The 22,292-nt window shown below is 41.2% G+C and overlaps 1 protein-coding gene across 1 annotated transcript in view; it reads left to right on the forward strand.

Moving 5' to 3' along the window:
- KDM4C (lysine demethylase 4C) overlaps positions 1 to 22,292 on the forward strand; it is a 418,075-nt gene that overhangs the window by 385,439 nt on the left and 10,344 nt on the right. Inside the window, exons 20-21 of the mRNA XM_068552402.1 lie at positions 16,459 to 16,578; positions 19,834 to 19,926. Coding sequence (XP_068408503.1) covers positions 16,459 to 16,578; positions 19,834 to 19,926 — 213 coding nt within the window. The remainder of the gene's footprint in view (positions 1 to 16,458; positions 16,579 to 19,833; positions 19,927 to 22,292) is intronic.

Genomic DNA, 22,292 nt, shown 5'->3' on the forward strand with positions numbered 1-22,292 from the left:
CTTCAGAGAGAGGTCAGTTGTGTGCTCATGTGAAAGAAAATAAAGGTTGTAGCTATGAGGGAAAATATTTAATCTGTACAGGAAGCCCGAATTTTTTTTTAAAAATGCATAGAAGCGTAGAGAGAAAATCCACATGGTAACAGGATTTACTTCTAGGTGGTGGAAATATGGGTTGTTTTAAATCTTCTGTCTTAAAAAAAAAAAAAGTCTATGATTTCCCCCAAAGGAATATATAGTAGAAGCTCAGAACAAAAAGTTATTTTTAAGAAAAAGAATTTTAAAATGTTTTTCTATCTTTGTTAATTTCTACATGAAGGTTGATAGCAAATCATTATGACTTATATTCAACGAACAGTCCAGAATTTTATCCATGCGAACATGGTGCATCCCTTTGAAAGCAGTCCCCACGAGAGTCCCCTCTAAAGGGCTACCATTGCAGAGAGAAATCTTCAGACTGTGGGGAGTATTGGAAACTTGGGGACAGTCACAAATCATCTAGGGCCGTGCCTTGTAAACAGGTGGGCGGTGACATGAATATGTCCCCTTCCTTTGTGAGGGATGGTTTTCCTCATAGGCCCTTTGAACGAGGATTAGATGGTCGGGGAAACCCTCCATTTTTATATTCCACTGTTAAATGAAAGGGTTTTTTCCTCACTTTGTGAGGCAGGATCTGCCATCACCCAAACTAGCCGTTCCTTATCAGTCAGGGTCGTTAGTGTCGAGCAACAAAAACTGTAACTCAGGAATTCCTTGGCGGCCCAGGGGATAGGACTCGGCGCTTTCACTGCCGGGGACCCGGGTTCGATCCCTGTCGGGGAACTAAGATCCCGCAAGCCTTGCGACGTGGCCAAAACAAAACAAAACAAAAAACTGACTGTAACTGATTTAGGCACTACAGGAACTTAGTGGAAAGTTATAAGGATGCCCGCAGAATCTCCAGGAATGCAGAAAAACAAAGTCAAAAAACAGGTGAGAATGAGGGAGGCTGCTCGGCTGGAACGTGAGTAGGACCAGGCCACTCCCCTTTCGGTCCACCTGGACCAGGGTTCTGCCATCGGCACGTGGGAGCTGCCACTGCTGCTGCCGGCCTGTGAGAGCATTCTCCCCTCCACTGTTTCTCTACATCTCTGGTCACAGGTTCTACATCTACTGGCAGGATGTAGCTAATTGGCCGGGCCCCGCTCCATACCTGCTGCTGGTCAAGGGAGTATCTGGCATCTTTCAGCACTCGTAATGGCAGGTGAGCTCTGCCTTCCGCTGAGACTCTGAAGGGGAGAAGGGGGTTCAGATGCTGGGAAGCCAGATGACAGACAGCCAGTATGATTAGCACATGGCTTTCAGTCAGTCTTGTTAATCTCTGCCCGAGTCCAGTAATGAGCAGGTGATTATCCCTTACAATGCCAGCAGCTGCTGGCTTCAGTTTGCTCTCGGTCACTTAAGCATTTTCTGCATGGGGGACTGTAAGAGGTTCCAAACTATATGCTGATTAAGTACTGGGAATTCACATACCGTGTCTTCATCTGGTGCAGCAGGACTGATAGACGGGGCAGCCTGCCCTGCGGTTTATACTTGATAGGAGTAGAGGTGGGAACTGGGGGAGGGAGGAAGGCAGGCAGCGTGCAAGGACAGCTGCTCCTTCTAGAGGTCCCTTTCAAAGGGCCTAGAGGCAGTTCAAGAACACAGTGACTTCAGAATTCAAATAATCAGACTGGCAGTTGGGCTTTCCTCTTTGTTGGGAGAGCAACTACAGGAGCTTGGCCCTGACTTTGGCAGGAATGAGATATGACACCGTCCTCTTGCCTGGGATTATGACTCATCGCAGTCCTTTAATCACAGCCCTTTAATCATAGGCAGAAGTCCACTCCTGACTGCGATGACTATTTCTGTCTTTAATGTTTACATCATCTATGTAGTACTCTAGCTACAGGCTTACTGGCAGCTCCAGACACCTGTGTCCCTGTGGAGAGGGCTCTGGCAGATTTCAGGGGAGTTCACACATCCCTGGAGGCAGTACAGCAAAGGGTAAACAGGTATTTCTGTCAGGCGAAGGCAGACTTCTTCTGAGGGTCTAGACAGCAACTGAGAAAAACGCATTAGTCAAGGTTTTTAATGCATATACTTTTCCAGCAAAGTGTTACTTGCTCCAGTAACACGCTAAGAACTGCATCAGGAAAGGTCTCTTTAACATTTTACATCCTTTGGTAGAACAGATCTCAAATTCTATAATGCTTTAAAAAACCATCCAGGTCACATAGAGCTGTGGGCAGTGTGGGCTGGAATCTTCATTTTTAAAGTGTGTCCCCAGCAGTTGGGACCGCACTTTGAGAAGCTCTGCTCTATTGTCTGATTCCTCATGCACAGCCAGGGAGATGTGAGCCGCTGAAGGCCTTTAAGAGAGAGGCAGACCCTTCAAGCCATTGCTTTCCGTAAACTGAATCCCCTCATCTTCAGACATTTTATTTATTTTATTTCATTATTTTCAGACCTCTCATTTTTAACAGAAACTTTTTTTTTTCCTCCATGAAGTCCTACTCAGAAACCCAACGTATAAATCAAAAATTCTGTTCTGAAGTGATCATGGTGGCCAAAGCTCATGTACTCCACATGGATTCCAGCCCTTGCAGGGAGCCCTGAGGCTCCAGCTGTGGGGCTCAGTGTGACAGGCTTCCAGGTATGGACAAGACACCCTCTGTCTGTCCCTAGCTTGGGGAGCTGGACACTGTTGGCTCCTCTAGTGTCTCACACAGGTGGTCAGTAAATAGATATCAGATTAGTGACTGTGACAGTTCTGGGGACACCCAGCAGCTTCTATGCTGGAGGGGTCAGGGAAACGTAAATATCAGACTTTTCAACTTCTTTTCATCAGCCCACATGCTCCTAATCCCGTTTCTGTCTAAATGCTTTATATGCCATGTAGACATAGAAAATTTCTGGCAGACTCAAGAATTGAGACAGCTGATGAATTGAAACCACTTCTCTAGGGAGGAAAATAGATGTTACAGAAATTAACTCTTGTGTTTTACTATGAGCTGCCTTAGGTCCATTTGGGAAGTAGCTGGGGTGTAAATAATGAGTAATACTCACTAAATGAAGTTATATGCAAATCCAGGTACATCCACTTCCAGCTAAAGGACCTGGCAAAGGGTGAGAAATTGGGCATCATGACCGACAATAATGCCGCCTGGTGGTGGAGGGGGAAGGGAGATTCTCAGAAAAATTTTATGTTCTTATGTGTTTGGTTGGTTATTTTTCTTTATTCTTCTCCTATGAATAAAGAGAAAAAGTTCTGAAGCCAAGAAATTGAGAAAGCAAACCGAAGTGTCTTCCCTAGATTTTGACGGGAAAACGTGTGAAGTGACTGTGGCTGATCCGGAGCACAGCTGGGTGGAGGCTGAGCTGGAGGAGGCTCTTGGAGGTCACTGTGCCTGGATGCCGAGCTGGAGGGGCTCTTGAAGGTCACTGTGCCTGGAAGCTGAGCTGGAGGAGGCTCTTGGAGGTCACTCTGCCTGGAGGCTGAGCTGGAGGGGCTCTTGGAGGTCACTGCCTGGAGGCTGAGCTGGAGGAGGCTCTTGGAGGTCACTGTGCCTGGAGGCTGAGCTGGAGGGGCTCTTGGAGGTCACTGTGCCTGGAGGCTGAGATGGAAGAGGCTCTTGGAGGTCACTGTGCCTGGAGGCTGAGATGGAAGAGGCTCTTGGAGGTCACTGTGCCTGGAGGCTGAGCTGGAGGGGGCCCTTGGAGGTCACTGTGCCTGGAGGCTGAGCTGGAGGGGGCTCTTGGAGGTCACTGCCTGGAGGCTGAGATGGAAGAGGCTCTTGGAGGTCACTGTGCCTGGAGGGGCTCTTGGAGGTCACTCCCTGGAGGCTGAGCTGGAGGAGGCTCTTGGAGGTCACTGTGCCTGGAGGCTGAGCTGGAGGGGCTCTTGGAGGTCACTGTGCCTGGAGGCTGAGATGGAAGAGGCTCTTGGAGGTCACTGTGCCTGGAGGCTGAGCTGGAGGGGCTCTTGGAGGTCACTGTGCCTGGAGGCTGAGATGGAAGAGCTCTTGGAGGTCACTGTGCCTGGAGGGGCTCTTGGAGGTCACTCCCTGGAGGCTGAGCTGGAGGAGGCTCTTGGAGGTCACTGTGCCTGGAGGCTGAGCTGGAGGGGCTCTTGGAGGTCACTGTGCCTGGAGGCTGAGACGGAAGAGGCTCTTGGAGGTCACTGTGCCTGGAGGCTGAGCTGGAGGGGCTCTTGGAGGTCACTGTGCCTGGAGGCTGAGATGGAAGAGCTCTTGGAGGTCACTGTGCCTGGAGGGGCTCTTGGAGGTCACTCCCTGGAGGCTGAGCTGGAGGAGGCTCTTGGAGGTCACTGTGCCTGGAGGCTGAGCTGGAGGGGCTCTTGGAGGTCACTGTGCCTGGAGGCTGAGCTGGAGGGGCTCTTGGAGGTCACTGTGCCTGGAGGCTGAGCTGGAGGGGGCTCTTGGAGGTCACTGTGCCTGGAGGCTGAGCTTGAGGGGCTCTTGGAGGTCACTGTGCCAAATTAGATTTGCTGTGAGTAAAGCGCTCATTGACAGTAAGCAAGACGTCAAACTGTATCTTAGACATTTAGTTCCAAAGAATTTTTCAAAAAGGAATTGTTCCTCACTTGGTAAAGTTGTATACATTTAGTTTACTAATAAGGATGTAAGTTTATGATAAATTCCTCAAGTATACTTTATACTTTCCTCAGGCCACATTTCTATGGCCATTGCCACACCTTGGTGTTATGGTACGCAGAATTGCAGGTCAGGATTGGTTTGGGGTAGTTATTTTAAAGGCTAGTAAACCTCTGTTGAAGGTCAAATCTGTGAAACTAAGGGCATAACTCTTCTGCTTGGAGGTGGCTTGTGGTGGGTGAGTAGATGGGGACTGTGGCCTGGTAATGCCTGAGGCCTTGACTTGCCTCTGTTGGGATTGAGGAAGGGCCCAATAGAAAACGTCTCATCCTGCCTGAGGACAAGCAATTTAGAGAGAGAAAGAAGTCAGAGTTTGAAAACTTAACATATCTCCTTTGTCATAAAGCAGATGCTGGAGAGTGTGGCTTACATCTGTGGGCAAAGAATTTTCCTGATACTGGACCTGAGAATTAGGCCTCCTAGAAAGGTAGTACAGGGCACCGCCCAGATCCTCTCTGTGAAAGGAGCAGAGCAGAAAGCAAGTTCTCTGCCAGCAGAGGGGATCCAAAGAGAAACGGAAGGTGAGGGGTAAGCCAGAAGTTACCAGCCTTGCTTGGCTTACAGACCCTGGCTATCTCAGCACATTTTTTATAGCGCTCCTAGGCCAAAGGAAATACCTAACAGTTCCATCTACTAGTTTGGTCTAAACAACTTAATAGTAGTAATAAGCTCGGTGTCTGACAAGTGTCCCTGTGTTTCCCCTGAAAATATCCCTATTTCAGAACCCCAGTGAGTTCGCTGTGGTGCCCCAAGGCACTGTAGTGCATAGTTTGGAAAATGCAGTCTCCTTCAGAAAACTCAACAATAAAATTGTCACTCCTTATTCTCTTGGAGAATGAGTTTGTTTTCTATAACTATTTCTGTTCTGTAGATAAGTTCATTTGTACCCCTTTTTAAGTTTCCACATATAAGTGATATCACATGATACTTGTCTTTCTCTGACTTATTTCACTCAGTATGACAATCTCTAGGTCCATCCATGTTGCTGCAAATGTCATTATTTTGTTCTTTTTAATAGCTGAGTAATAGTCCATTGTATATATGTACCACATCTTCTTTATCCATTCCTCTGTTGGTGGACATTTAGGTTGCTTCCATGTCTTGGCTATTGTAAATAGTGCTGCAGTGAACACTGGGGTGCATGTCTCTTTTTGAATTATGGTTTTCTCCAGATATACGCCCAGGAGTGGGATTGCTGGATCATATGGTAGCTCTATTTTTAGTTTTTTAAGGAACCTCCATACTGTTCTCCATAGTGGCTGTACCGCCAACAGTGTGAGAGGGTTCCCTTTTCTCCACACCCTCTCCAGCATTTATTATTTGTAGACATTTTGATGATGGCCATTCTGACTAGTGTGAGGTGATACCTCATTGTAGTTTTGATTTGCATTTCACTAAGAAATACTGATGTTGAGCATCTTTTCATGTGCTTTATAGCCAGAAATATGTCTTTTTTTTTTTATTAATTTTTATTGGAGTATGGTTGCTTTACAATGTTGTGTTAGCCTCCACTGCACAACAAAATGAATCACCCATATACATACAGATATCCCCTCCCTTTTGGACTTCCCTCCCATTTAGGTTACCACAGTGCATTAGGTTCCTGTGCTATACAGTATGTTCCCATCAGTTGTCTATGTTATACATAGTATCATTAATGTATATGTGTGTCAATCCCAGTCTCCCAATTCATCCCACCCCACTGCTTTCCCCCTTGGTATCCATACATTTGTTCTCTACGTCTGTGTCCTATTTCTGCTTTGCAAATAAGGTCATCTATACCATTTTTCTGTATTGCACATATATGCATTATTATACAATATTTGTTTTTCTCTTTCTGACTTACTTCACTCTGTATGACAGTCTCTAGATCCATCCACATCTCAACAAATGACTGAGTTTCATTCCTTTTTATGGCTGAGTAATATTCCATTGTATATATGTACCACATCTTCTTTATCCATGCGTCTGTCGATGGGCATTTAGGTTGCTTCCATGACCTGGCTATTGTAAATAGTGCTGCTATGAACATTGGGGTGCATGTGTTTTTTTGAATTATGGTTTTCTCAGGGTATATGCCCAGTATTGGGACTGTTGGGTCATATGGTAGTTCTATTTTTAGTTTTTTTTTTTTTAAACATCTTTATTGGAATATAATTGCTTTACAATGGTGTGTTACTTTCTGCTTTATAACAAAGTGAATCAGCTATACATATACATATATCTCCATATCTCCTCCCTGTTGCATCTCCCTCCCACCCTCCCTATCCCAGCCCTCTAGGTGGTCACAAAGCACGGAGCTGATCTCCCTGTGCTATGTGGCTGCTTCCCACTAGCTAGCTATCTTACATTTGGTAGTGTATATATGTCCATGCCACTCTCTGACTTCGTCCCAGCTTACCCTTCCCCCTCCCCGTGTCCGCAAGTCCATTCTCTATGTCTGCGTCTTTGTTCCTGTCCTGCCCCTAGGTTCTTCAGAACCACTTTTTTTTTTTAGATTCCATATATATGTGTTAGCATATGGTATTTGTTTTTCTCTTTCTGACTGACTTCACTCTGTATAACAGACTTTAGGTCCATCCACCTCACTAGAAATAACTCAATTTCGTTTCTTTTTACAGCTGAGTAATATTCCATTATAAATATGTGCCACATCTTCCTTATCCATTCATCTGTTGATGGACACTTAGGTTGCTTCCATGTCCTGGCTATTGTAAATAGAGCTGCAGTGAACATTGTGGTACACGACTCTTTTTGAATTATGGTTTTCTTAGGGTATATGTCCAGTAGTGGGATTGCTGGGTTGTATGGTAGTTCTATTTTTAGTTTTTTAAGGAACCTCCATACTGTTCTCCATAGTGGCTGTATCAATTTACATTCCCACCAACAGTGCAAGAGGGTTCCCTTTTCTCCACACCCTATGCAGCATTTATTGTTTGTAGATTATTTGATGGTGGCCATTCTGACCCGTGTGAGGTGATACCTCACTGTAGTTTTGATTTGCATTTCTCTAATGATTAGTGATGTTGAGCATCCTTTCATGTGTTTGTTGAAAGTCTGTATATCTTCTTTGCAGAAATGTCTATTTAGGTCCTGCCCATTTTTAGATTGGATTGTTTGTGGGTTTTTTTTTTGATATTGATCTGCTTTTAAGTTTTGGAGATTAATCCTTTGTCAGTTGCTTCATTTGCAAATATTTTCTCCCATTCTGAGAGTTGTCTTTTCGTCTTGTTTATGTTTTCCTTTGCTGTGCAAAAGCTTTTGAGTTTCATTCAGTCCCATTTGTTTATGTTTGTTTTTATTTCCATTTCTCTAGTAGGTGGGTCAAGAAGGATCTTGCTGTGATTTATGTCATAGAGTGTTCTGCCTATGTTTTCCTCTAAGAGTTTTATAGTGTCTGGCCTTACATTTAGGTCTTTAATCCACTTTGAGTTTATTTTTGTGTATAGTGTTAGGGAGTGTTCTAATTTCATTCTTTACCTGTAGCTGTCCAGTTTTCCCAGCACCACTTATTGAAGAGGCTGTCTTTTCTCCATTGTATATTCTTGCCTCCTTTATCAAAAATAAGGTGACCATGTGTGCATGGGTTTCTCTCTGGGCTTTCTATCCTGTTCCATTGATCTATATTTCTGTTTTTGTGCCAGTACCATACTGTCTTGATTACTGTAGCTTTGTAGTATAGTCTGAAGTCCAGGAGCCTGATTCCTCCAGCTCCGTTTTTGTTTCTCAAGACTGCTTTGGCTATTCGGGGTCTTTTGTGTTTCCATACAAATTGTGAAATTTTTTGTTCTAGTTCTGTAAAGAATGCCATTGGTATTTTGATAGGGATTGCACCGACTCTCTAGATTGCTTTGTGTAGTATAGTCATTTTCACAATGTTGATTCTTCCAATCCAAGAACATGGTATATCTCTCCATCTGTTTGTATCATCTTTAATTTCTTTCATCAGTGTCTTATAGTTTTCTGCATACAGGTCTTTTGCCTCCTTATGTAGGTTTATTCCTAGGTATTTTATTCTTTTTGTTGCAGTGGTAAATGAGAGTGTTTCCTTAATTTCTCTTTCAGATTTTTCATCATTAGTGTATAGGAATGCAAGAGATTTCTGTGCATTAATTTTGTACCCTGCTACTTTACCAAATTTATTGAGTAGCTCTAGTAGTTTTCCAGTAGCATCTTTAGGATTCTCTATGTATAGTATCATGTCATCTGCAAACAGTGACAGTTTTACTTCTTCTTTTCCGATTTGGATTCCTTTTGTTTCTTTTTCTTCTCTGATTGCTGTGGCTAAAACTTCCAAAACTATGTTGAATAATAGTGGTGAGAGTGGACAACCTTGTCTTGTTCCTGATCTAAATGGAAATGGTTTCAGGTTTTCACCATTGAGAACGATGTTGGCTGTGGGTTTGTCATATATGGCCTTTATTATGTTGAGGTAGGTTCCCTCTATGCCTACTTTCTGGAGAGTTTTTATCATAAATGGGTGTTGCATTTTGTTTAAAGCTTTTTCTGCATCTATTGAGATGATCATATGGTTTTTATCCTTCAATTTTTTAATATGGTATATCATATTGTTTGATTCGTGTATATTGAAGAATCCTTGCATTCCTGGGATAAACCTCACTTGATCATGGTGTATGATCCTTTTAATGTGCTGTTGGATTCTGTTTCCTAGTATTTTGTTGAGGATTTTTGCATCTGTGTTCATCCGTGATATTGGCCTGTAGTTTTCTTTTTTTGTGACATGTTTGTCTGATTTTGGTGTCAGGGTGATGGTGGCCTCATAGAATGAGTTTGGGAGTGTTCTTCCCTCTGCTATATTTTGGAAGAGTTTGAGAAGGATAGGTGTTAGCGCTTCTCTAAATGTTTGATAGAATTTGCCTGTGAAGCCATGAGGTCCTGGGCTTTTGTTTGTTGGAAGATTTTTAATCACAGTCTCAATTTCAGTGCTTGTGATTAGTCTGTTTATATCTTGTATTTCTTCCTGGTTCAGTCTCGGAAGGTTGTGCTTTTCTAAGAATTTGTCCGTTTCTTCCAGGTTGTCCATTTTATTGGCATATAGTTGCTTGTAGTAATCTCTCATGATCCTTTGTATTTCCGCAGTGCCAGTTGTTACTTCTCTGTTTTCATTTCTAATTCTATTGAGTCTTCTCCCTTTTTTTCTTGATGAGTCTGGCTAATGGTTTATCAATTTTCTTTATCTTCTCAAAGAACCAGCTTTTAGTTTTATTGATCTTTGCTATTGTTTCCTTCATTCCTTTTTCATTTATTTGTGATCTGATCTTTATGATTTCTTTCCTTCTGCTGCTAACTTTCTGGATTTTTTGTTCTTCTTTCTCTAATTGCTTTAGGTGTAAGGTTAGGTTGTTTATTTGAGTTGTTTCTTGTTTCTTGAGGTAGGATTGTATTGCTAAAACTTCCCTCTTAGAACTGCTTTTGCTGCATCCCATAGGTGTTGGCTCGTTGTGTTTTCTTTGTCATTTGCTTCTAGGTATTTTTTGATTTCCCCTTTGATTTCTTCAGTGATCACTTCATTATTAAGTAGTGTATTGTGTAGCCTCCATGTGTTTGTATTTTTTACAGATCTTTTCCTGTAATTGATATCTAGTCTCAGCGTTGTGGTCGGAAAAGATACTTGATACGATTTCAATTTTCTTAAATTTACCAAGGCTTGATTTGTGACCCAAGATATGATCTATCCTGGAGAATGTTCCATGAGCACTTGAGAAAAATGTGTATTCTGTTGTTTTTGGGTGGAATGTCCTATAAATATCAATTAAGTCCATCTTGTTTAATGTATCATTTAAAGCTTGTGTTTCGTTATTTAGTTTCATTTTGGATATCTGTCCATTGGTGAAAGTGGGGTGTTAAAGTCCCCTGCTATTATTGTGTTACTGTCGATTTCCCCTTTTATGGCTGTTAGCATTTGCCTTGTATGTTGAGGTGCTCCTATGTGGGTGCATAAATATTTACAATTGCTATGTCTTCTTCTTGGATTGATCCCTTTATCATTATGTAGTGTCCTTCTCTGTCTCTTGTAACAGTCTTTATTTTAAAGTTTATTTTGTCTGATATGAGTATTGCTACTCCAGTTTTCTTTTAATTTCCATTTGCATGGAATATCTTTTTCCATCCCCTCACTTTGTATGTGTCCCTAGATCTGAAGTGGGCTCTTATAGACAGCATATATGCAGGTCTTGTCTTTGTATCCATTCAGCCAGTCTATGTCTTTTGGTTGGAGCATTTAATCCATCTACATTTAAGGTAATTATCGATATGTATTTTCCTATTACCATTTTCTTAATTGTTTTGGGTTTGTTATTGTAGGTCTTTTCCTTCTCTTGTGTTTCCTGCCTAGATAAGTTCCTTTAGCATTTGTTGTAAAGCTGGTTTGGTGGTGCTGAATTCTCTTAGCTTTTGCTTGTCTGTAAAGGTTTTAATTTCTCCGTCGAATCTGAATGAGATCCTTGCTGGGTACAGTAATTTTGGTTGTAGATTTTTTCCTTTCATCACTTTAAATATGTCCTGCCACTCCCTTTTGGCTTTCAGAGCTTCTGCTGAAAGATAAGCTGTTAACGTTATGGGGATTCCCTTGTATGTTATTTGTTGTTTTTCCCTTGCTGCTTTTAATATGTCTTCTTTGTATTTAATTTTTGATAGTTTGATTAATATGTGTCTTGGCGTGTTTCTCCTTGGATTTTTCCTGTGTGGGACTCTCTGTGCTTCCTGGACTTGATTAACTATTTCCTTTCCCATATTAGGGAAGTTTTCAACTATAATCTCTTCAAATATTTTCTCAGTCCTTTTCTTTTTCTCTTCTTCTTCTGGGACCCCCTATAATTCGAATGTTGGTGCATTTAGTGTTCTCCCAGAGGTCTCTGAGACTGCCCTCAATTCTTTTCCTTCTTTTTTATTCTTCTCTGTGGTAGTCATTTCCACTATTTTATGTTCCACATCACTTACCCATTCTTCTGCCTTAGTTCTTCTGCTATTGATCCCTTCTAGAGAATTTTTAATTTCATTTATTGTGTTGTTCATCATTGTTTGTTTGCTCTTTAGTTCTTCTAGGTCCTTGTTAAACGTTTCTTGTATTTTCTCCATTCTGTTTCCAAGATTTTGGATCATCTTTACTATCATTTCTCTGAATTCTGTTTCAGGTAGATTGCCTATTTCCTCTTCATTTGTTTGGTCTGGTGGGTTTTTACCTTGCTCCTTCATCTGCTCTGTGTTACTCTGTCTTCTCCTTTTGCTTAACTTACTGTGTTTGGAGTTTCCTTTTTGCAGGCTGCAGCTTCGTAGTTCCCGTTGTTTTTGGTGTCTGCCTCCAGTGGCTAATGTTGATTCAGTGGGTTGTGTAGGCTTCCTGGTGCCTGTGTTCTGGTGAATGAGGCTGGATCTTGTCTTTCTGGTGGGCAGGACCGCGTCCAGTGGTATGTTTTGGGGTGTCTGTGACCTTATTATGGTTTTAGGCAGCCTCTCTGCTAATGGGTGGGGTTGTGTTCCTGTCTTGCTAGTTGTTTGGCGTAAGGTGTCCAGCACTGTAGCTTGCCGGTCGTTGTGTGGAGCTGGGTCTCAGCATTGAGATGGAGATCTCTGGGAGAGCTTTCGCCATTTGATATTATGTGGAGCCAGGAGGTCTCTGGTGGACCAGTGTCCTGAACTCAGCTCTCCCACCTCAGAGGCTCAGGCCTGACACCCGGCCGGAGCACCAAGACCCTGTCAGTCACACGGGTCAGAAGAAAAGGGAGAAAAAAAGAAAGACAGAAAAAAATAAAATAAAATAAAGTTATTAAAATAAAAATCTTTTTTAATTATTAAAAATTTTTTTAAAATTGAAAAGTAATGAAAAAAGGAAAGAAGGAGCAACCAAACCAAAAAACAAATCCATCAATGATAACAAGTGCTAAAAAAGTATACAAAAAAAACCAAACAAAAACCAAGGAAATGGACAAAACCCTAGGATAAATGGTAAAAGCAAAGCTATACAGACAAAATCACACGAAGTCCATCGCTTCAATTTTGGGATGATTCATTGTCTATTCTAGTATTCCACAGATGCCGGGTACATCAAGTTGATTGTGGAGATTTAATCTGCTGCTCCTGAGGATGCTGGGTGAAATTTCCCTTTCTCTTCTTTGTTTGCATAGCTTCTGGGGTTCAGCTTTGGATTTGACCCCGCCTCTGCCTGTAGGTTGCCTGAGGGCATCTGTTCTTTGCCCAGACATGACAGGGTTAAAGGAGCAGCTGATTAGGGGGCTCTGGCTCACTCAGGCTGGTGGGGAGGGAGGGGTACGGAATGCGGGGCGAGCCTGCAGCGGCAGAGGCTGGCGTGACGTTGCAACAGCATGAGGCGCACCGTGTGTTCTCCCGGGGAGGTTGTCCCTGGATCACGGGACCCTGGCAGTGGCGGGCTGCACAGGGTCCTGGGAAGGGAGGTGTGTGGACAGTGACCTTTGCTTGCACACAGGCTTCTTGGTGGCTGCAGCAGCAGCCTTAGCGTTTCATGCCTGTCTCTGGTGTCTGCGCTGAAAGCCATGGCTCGTGCCCGTCTCCGGAGCTTGTTTAGGCGGTGCTCTGAATCCCCTCTCCTTGTGCACCCCAAAACAATGGTCTCTTGCCTCTTAGGCAGGTCCAGACTTTTTCCCGGACTCCCTCCCGGCCAGCTGTGTCACGCTAGCCCCCTTTAGGCTCTGTTCACGCAGCCAACCCCAGTCCTCTTCCTGGGATCTCTATTTTTAGTTTTTTAAGGAACCTCCATACTGTTCTCCATAGTGGCTGTATCAATTTACATTCCCACCAACAGTGTATGAGGGTTCCCTTTTCTCCACACCCTCTCCAGCATTTGTTTATAGATTTTTTTGATGATGGCCATTCTGACTAGTGTAAGGTGATACCTCATTGTAGTTTTGATTTGCCTTTCTCTAACAATTAGTGATGTTGAGCATCTTTTCATGTGTTTGTTGGCCGTCTGTGTGTCTTCTTTGGAGAAATGTCTATTTAGGTCTTCTGCCCATTTTTTGATTGGGTTGTTTGTTTTTTTTGATATTGAGCTCCAAGAACTGTTGGTATATTTTGGATATTAATCTTTTGTTGGTTGCTTCGTTTGCAAATATTTTCTCCCATTCTGAGGGTTGTCTTTTTGTTTTGTTTATGGTTTCCTTTGCTGTGCAAAAGCTTTAAAGTTTCATTAGGCCCCATTTGTTTATTTTTGTTTTTATTTTCATTACTCTAGGAGGTGGATTCAAAAAGATCTTGCTGCGATTTATGTCAAAGAGTGTTCTGCCTATGTTTTCCTCTAAGAGTTTTATAGTATCCGGCCTTACATTTAGATCTTTAATACATTTTGAGTTTGCTTTTGTGTATGGTGTCAGGGGGTGTTCTAATTTCATTTGTTTACATGTAGCTGTTCAGTTCTCCCAGCCCCACTTATCGAAGAGACTGTCTTTTCTCCATTGTATATTCTTGCCTCCTTTGTCATAGAATAGGTGACCATAGGTGTGTGGCGTTATCTCTTAACTTTCTATCCTGTTCCATTGTTTTATATTTCTGTTTTTGTGCCAGTACCATACTGTCTTGATTGCTGTAGCTTTGTAGTGTAGTCTGAAGTCAGGGAGCCTGATTCCGTCAGCTCCATTTTTCTTTCTCAAGATGGCTTTTGCTATTCGTGGTCTTTTGTGTTTCCATACAAATTGTAAAAAATTTTTTGTAATTCTGTGAAAAATGCCATTGGAAATTTGATAGGGATTGTGTTGAATCTGTAGATTGCTTTGGCGGGGGGGGGGATAAATTGAGAGACGGGGATTGACATATACACACTGCTATATATAAAATATAGTAGTAGATAACTAATAAGGACCTACTCTATAGCACAGGGAACTCTACTCAATACTCAGTAGTGGCCTATATGGGAAAAGAATCTAAAAAAGAGTGGGTATATGTATATGTGTAACTGATTCACTTTGTTGTACACCTGAAACTAATACAACATTGTAAATCAAGTATCCTCCAATGAAAATAAAAAAAAAAAGTGAATGAATGAGGGAGTGGGAAAAAAAAAGAAAAGCCAGGAGTATTACCTTAATGGAGCTTCCTCCACATGGAATAAAACTTCAGGAGAAGGAAGAAACTTACTCTTGTTCTCTCCTTGCCACCATCACCAAACCATCTGGGTTTTAGCTCAGAGTTATCCCTGAGCTGACGTAGCTTCCTATCCTAGGAGACAGCGTCTATTTAGAAGCTACACCTTCTAGTCTTCTTAGTACCATGTACATCTTTGGAAGGGAAGGGAAATGAAAAGTGATGATAACTCCAGGGGCATATATAGAATACAATTCTTCATCCTACCCTTTCAATTCTGTGTAGCCTGAGATCAAATATTATGAAGGCCAAGAAGAAACTTATTTTCATTTGACTAAGATGCAGACTGTCAACTCTGCAGAGCCTTTGAGCACACACTTTTTTTTCTTTGCCCATAGCTTTAAATGGAGGCATAGTCTGCAGTGAGAAAGATGAACCTCTCAGGTATACTCTGAACCCAACAGTAAAAGGCCCACTCCTTTATGATGCAAAATTTCTGTTAATAATGAAAAGTAATACATGGTGGATTTATAATCATAAACAACTGAATATTTCCTGTGTGTGCCTCTCATTTAAACCACAGAACCCTGCCCAGTCTGTATTTAAAGCTTGACTGGTCAAGTGTGCATTTCAGTCAGTCAGATTGGCCTCATCAGTAAAATACCAGGATTAGCAAAACATGAATTGCTAAATGTGCAAAAAATTTATCAAAGTCGTCAAGTATTTAATTCCTTTGTATTAAAATTTTATTGTGTCATTCTCAATACATACAAACTTAAGTTTGCAAAATGTATCCCTCCCCCTCTAAAAAGCACCTTCCCAGGATGAGCTAGTGGGAAGTTTGTTCTGACTTGCTGCCCGAGGAGGAGGCAGTGCTGAGTGGAAGAAGTGAGGTGAGAAGACTGCTTGTGGCACTGCCAGGATTACCTGCGGAATGAGGTGGACTACTCAGTGGATGGGAGGTGCAGGCAGAACCAGACCTGCAGGGGAAGGTCCAGGGGTCTTCAGAAGAGGCCTGCTGAGCAGGACCCAGGCCTTACAGCTTCCCCTGCTGCACTCTGGAGGCTCCTGCATTTTTTTCCCTTGCTGCTTTGTCCGGGCCTGCCAGCTCTGATGACAGTCTGCTTCTCTCCTGTCCCCAGGTCCACCTGGGTGTCCTCAGTTCTTCATCTCTTACACCGCTTCACTTCTCCAGAGATCCTGACAACTGAAAGGAGCCTCCTTGGAGGCTCAGTTTCCTTGTCAGTAAAATGGGGGTAATTAATAGTCTCTGCCTACCTCATGGAACGATTGTGAGGATCAGACGAGATGTATGTTAAAGCATTCCGATAACTGCAAAATGCTGTATAAATGTCAGGTGTTATAAATCATTAGCCAGTCTATTTCTCAGCTAAAGCAGTTTCTATGCACATTTTACTTACCCTCTGAACAATTCTTTGTCAAATAGCAAATGTAAATGCTGTTTTTTCCTTCTTGGATCATGGTGGTTCCTTTGTAACTTTATGATGTAGGCTGAATCTTTAAGTACTCCTTTGGCTTATAGCTCTTCCCCTGAACACCCATGCAAGATCATAATCCATAAAACACAGAGGCAATAACTCCTTTTAATTGCCAGGAGTTCATCATTTGCTACGTTCTAAATGCAGTCACTTAGACATTTGCCTTGAAAAGCCTAACTCTATTTATTATGCAGAGCCGAGACTGTGTGAGGCTAGGCCCTCCTGCCGAGGGAGAAGTCGTTCAAGTCAAGTGGCCTGATGGCAAACTCTACGGGGCAAAATATCTCGGATCAAATGTTGCCCACATGTACCAGGTGAGTGCCGCCCTGGGTGTGATGCTTGCTGAGACGGACAGGAGAAGCCAGAGGGCAGACAGTACAGCCAGTGTACTGCTGACCAAGAAGCCACGTGAATTTGGAACACCTCTTGTTTTATAAAAAAGGCAAAAATTCGATGTTTGATGACCTAGATATTAGACTTTTATTACCGAGTTCGATACTGGGAAACTCTAGTAACATTTGATGAATGGGTTAAGTTAGGTCAAAAAGATTCCCAGCTGGATGGTGGGCTGCTTTCTTGTGTTTCTGCTATACGGGGAGAGACTAATTGGCGGGATTATCTAACTGTAAGCCAAATCAGTGATGGCTGTTCCTCATCCAGCAGCCCCTGAATGGGTGGCTTTTCCCTGAGAGACATCATCCCCGTCGGGCGTTTCAGCAAACCTAAACCAATGGTGCATCGGCACAGATGTGGCCATTTGTGCACCCGAGCGTAAAGGAGTGCTTATTTAATGAAAAGTGCAGTTATCATTTTGGCATTCTGTTACTGAACAACTCTACATATTATTAAAGAATATATATACAATTTAAAAATGAATTGTATCCCTATTAGAAATGAGGATGAGTTAAGCTCTAATAAGGAAAACAACATGGATGGCGCATGTGCATTTATTTATATTCCTTCAGAAAGACTTTAAAAAGGAACAAATTTATTAGAATCAATAAATTATAGTACTTTTAGTAACACGATGGCAGAAATCAACATTCTAAAGCTAAGCAGTAGTGTAAAAACAGGAAGATTGAAGTAAAAGGAGAAAAAGCAAGAAGGTTCAGGCCTGTGAAGTTAAAAACAGCTTGAGAATGATAAGACCTCCAGTTTCCTCAGAGAAACTGTTCAAAGACTGATAAAGGGCTAGGGCTTAAATGGAACAGTACATTAAAAGACACTGCACTAAAAACTGGAGCACAATGTAATTAAAAGTGTTCAAAGAAGTTTGGAAAACTTAGGGGAGAACATTTTTTTAAGGTGTAGAAAAAGCAAACGGGGTGGGGAGGGGAGGATGTACATAACCAGTGTTTGTGTGTGTGTGTGTGTGTGTGTGAGAGAGAGAGAGAGAGAAGGCCATTTCCCCTTTGTATTGGTGACAAAGTGTTAAGTTGCAGATTAAGGTCATTTACAGCAGGGTAAGTGCTGGAGCATTTTTGTATCAGAATGTCCAAAATTAGGCAAAAATCACAAGACAGGCTGGTAATACTGGAGACTCCTAGAAAAGAAGTGTTTACTACATCATTCAAAAGAAAATAATTACATTTAATTAAACAATAAATGCAAAAGTGAAGCATCTTACATGTAGCAAAGCTATTAGCTACATGAAAAGTATCATAATGAAGACATGTTGAAATTCAGGCTAATTAGTAATCAGTGTGCTAACTTCAGTTGAATTTATGATGGCCTATCAACATAGAACTGTGAGCATATTTACAGACTCAATGAAAAAGTTAAGACTAATATTAAAATTGTCTCTCGAGGAAGTAGTTTAAAATTCCTCATTAAACCAACTGGCCTTTTGAGATCATTTTGTGTTTTGTGTCTATTTATTCAGCCTCACCATTGAATAAGCAAAGATATTTATAAAAATGGAACTAAATACCTACTGCACAGTGCTAAGTATCCTAAGTATATGCATTTTGGGGGCCCTCACAGTAGCCCTGCAAGATAGATGTTTTTGACTCCTGCTTTACAAAGGAGGGAAAAAAGGCTCAGTGAACTTGATAATTTGTTCAAGAGCATACAGCTGGTAAAGGGAAGGGCCAGAATTTACTCTTGGCTCTGTCCCAACTCGGGTGAACACTCGGGTGACTGTCCTTGATTTTAGCACTGAAAGTCTTGCATCCTGGGAGACCCCTTCAGTCCTGGACAAACTGGGATGGTTGGTTACCATACCATACTCCCTCTTAGTTTTAAAATTGCCTTTTTCTCTTTTAGAATTTTCAAATGATCTAAAACAGAAGAAAGGTAGGCACAGGTAGTTCTAGCTATGCTATCAAACTGTATAAATTGCATGACACCTTGGCCTAATTAAATGTTACAGAAACCATTTTGCTGAAACAAGGCCAGGAAGAAAAGCCTTCCCATCTCAGCGTTCTGAGAAGTAGCAGGGAGAGGTCTCCTGTGACCGAGACCTAATTTTGCCCCTTGTTTGAGCTTAGTCAAATGTGAGCAGTACATGGATAATAAATACGAAGTTTAATTATATATTTTATCTTTAGTATTTTTTAAACTTCAGCAGATTTTTTTTTATTAACATAAATAGCACAGCTACATGGTTTAACTTATCTTTTAACTGGAATTGCAAGCATATACTTATTTCTTAAAAGTAAATAATTCAGACAGACAAGTTAGGGATTTCAAAAATACCATAAGTGGTTCAGAGTTAGAACATATTAGATATTCTACCCTGATTGCATCCCTTTTGTTGTTTTCTTCTGGAAGAGTTCATGTGGGATTGAGCCTAAACCAAGATCACTTTGAGTAGGGCATTTGATGAATTTCCCCCAGATGCTCTGTTTGTTATTCAGTGTCAGTTTTTCTCTAACAAAATATCCTAAAATATTGAAAAAACTGGATAACGAAATTACTTGCTGCCATTTGATTAGCTTGAAAAAAAAGTTTTAAACATTTTCATTTAGATGATAATGTATTTTCACAAATTGAGGTGGCTGACACGTGAGGTTAAGGAGAACCTGAGATCTTCCTGGCCATTTGTTTGAATTTAACAAAAGTGAGTTTTGAAAGTTAAAGCTCCATAAGAACTTGAGAAATTATTTTATCTGGGAGGATTATTATACAAGAGTAAATATATCATCACTTCTTTCTCAAAGAGAAACTGTCCTCCCTCTTATGTTGTCAGAGCCTCTTAAAGAAACAATCAATCAGTATTTACAGGCCCCACCCATCTTAATGTTAAATTGGCCACAATCTCATGTTCTGAGAAATCATTTGAGCAGCAGTTACTTTTCTTTGTTTTTGCTTTCGGGGGATAAAGTTTTCATATCACATATTGCAAGACACTCATTTTCAAGAATTTTAGCCTGTTTGAAAACATACTTTGTTCTTAGTTTGATAAGGGAAAGAGCTTTTCTTCCTTCCTTGGCTGTTGGCTAGTTCTCTTGTTTGTTCTGCTTGAATCCTTTTTTCTTTTTTATGTAGCTAATTGGAACCCTGAAGAAAATGGTGAGTGCTTGCTTCTTTTTTAAATAGATCATGCTCGATGTCTTATTTTTCATTAGGTTGAATTTGAAGATGGATCCCAGATAGCAATGAAGAGAGAGGACATCTACACTTTAGATGAAGAGTTACCCAAGAGAGTGAAAGCTCGTTTTGTAAGTGCTCAATAATCCCTCTGAGGGATCTGCCATGTGAATCTCTCCTCTCTCACTGTGTCCCAAGCCCAGCAGGAAACATACTTAGGCTTTTGGATTGATTTTGAAGAAAGCCTTTTTTTTCTCTTTCTCTTATTGAAATCTGTTTAATCCAAAGCTCAAATGTGGCCAGAAACAGGGAAACTGGTGCAAGTTCCTCATCTTTCTTTCTAATGAGGTCAAATGATGCTTCTTTGTGTTAACATCTATTGGCATACAGAAAGTTATTGAATATGTGTTCTATGCAAGCTAACTGGGAACATATAAAGATACCATCCAGACATTTACAATCTTGTTAGTGGAAGCAACGTTAAAAGAAAGCTTTCAGTAGGAGATTCAAGGGGACTCAGCATAGCGAACATCTAGTTTCCTATGGCCTTATCATATACAGTTCACCCTTTAACAATGTGGGGGGTTGGAGTGCTGACCCTCCACACGGTCACATACAACTTATATAGTCAGTCCCTTCCTGCCCACAGTTTCGCATCTATGGATTCAGTCCCTCGCAGATCGTGTAGTACCATCATGTTTATGATTGAAAAAAAATCCATGTATTAAGTGGACCCATATATAGTTCAAACCCATGTTGTTCAAGGTCAACTGTATTAACTTCTCTCTCAGAAGCTGATTAATGTTTGTGTCAATTTATAACTAAACTAAACTCTCATTTTTATAACAAAAGGAATAAACAAAGCCCAAATACTTGTTGTGGGAATACTAAAGCAGTTTTTTTTTACAAAAGAAAACGTTATTAGTTTCAAGCCCTGTACATACCATTAAAAGACAAATAACATGGACAAATAATCAAAACTGAAGTTGTTAAAAAATATAATTCACAATAACCTAGTTTTCATTATTGTATCATAAAATATTTACTGGACCCTGAAATGAAGTCAGTTTTACTCATTTAGAATTGCATCTAGTGCATCTGTGAGATGATAAGTCCTAAACTAGGAAATTTGAATGAGGGGATTTTTCTGACTAAAATGAAAATTTTTTTCTGAATAAATGACATCCTTAGTTTTCATTGCATGCTAATGGTATACTTTTATGCAGTGATAGAGTTACCCTAGATTACTTTGGAAGAACATGGGTTTCCTTAAATGTTCAGTTGTATGTTCAGCTCCTCTCCTGTCAGATGGGATCCTGAGAACAGGGTAACCGCATCAGGTGTAAACTGACTTTTCCTCCTCAGCTGCATCCTTGAGGGGAAGGTCCTTCAAAGTGAAACAGTCAAGAGAAGAGTGATAGTAACAGCACTGCTGCCCACCCAGTGAGGCAATGTGGCATGCAGGGGACCCACACACCTGAAAACAGATTAACCCCCAGATAATAAACAGCAGGGAAAGGGAAAAGAAAATATTCCTATAGTAAAGACATCTGTTAAACCTTAACAAAGACCTAAAAACCTGGATAATTGGTCAGTGTTCTAGGTCTTGAAATCTCTTGAGAAAAACTTGCCTTTTCAAGATGCTGGAGGTGACTGCCTCTCATCCTGTTTCCTATCTTCCATGGATTCTCTGTCCCCTCCCATTCCCTCCCCCCTTTTTTTAAAAAAAAAATCTAAAGATTTAGAGGTTGGGAAATGGAGTAGGTAGCCCTCTGGAAGTCTCTCAGGTCTTTGATTTTCTAATCCATGTACGGTTAAACATCCTACCAGCTGGGTCTTATAGATTTCAAATACCATTTCTTAATCACATTAAAAGAAAGCTTTTTGCTTTCTGCTCTGATCACAATCTCTTTGTTCCACAGTAGATTTGGCTCCAGTACCAGTATGCTTTCCCATGTAGCTTTACTTGAGCACGAATTTTCTAAGGTCCATTTCCCAGAACAGTCACACCAAACTGAACTGCTTTTTAAAAATTCTCATAGAAAATTTTTAATTTAAAAAATAGGTACTCTGAATCTAACCTGTTACGTTATGTTGAGCCTAGTAGAAAATTTCTTCAGAGACAAAATCCAGTTTGCTCACTGTCCCTAAATCCAGTTTGCCACCTCTGTTTTTACTGAATCAAAGACTTACGTGCTTCTGTTGTAGAAAACCAGCTTTTTCTTAAGGTTTGTATATAACCCTCTGGCCCTTGGCTAGTCTGTTCCTGACTGCTATTTTTTTTCCAGTTGGTGAAACAAATCTAATTGGAAAACTTATTGATGGAAGATACTTTATAATTAGAGAAATCTTTTGGTTTTTTTTAAGGTGGGGTGGGTTGCAGCCCCCACTGGGAGGCCTTCATGTTTTAATGACTTGTGCTCACCCAGACATATGCTGACTTGGGGAGAAATTTTTCTAAAGAGGCAGTGACTGTGCTGGGTTCCTTTCCACTAAC

The sequence above is a fragment of the Eschrichtius robustus genome, chromosome 10 (genome assembly GCF_028021215.1).
Source record: "Eschrichtius robustus isolate mEscRob2 chromosome 10, mEscRob2.pri, whole genome shotgun sequence".
NCBI lineage: Eukaryota > Metazoa > Chordata > Mammalia > Artiodactyla > Eschrichtiidae > Eschrichtius > Eschrichtius robustus.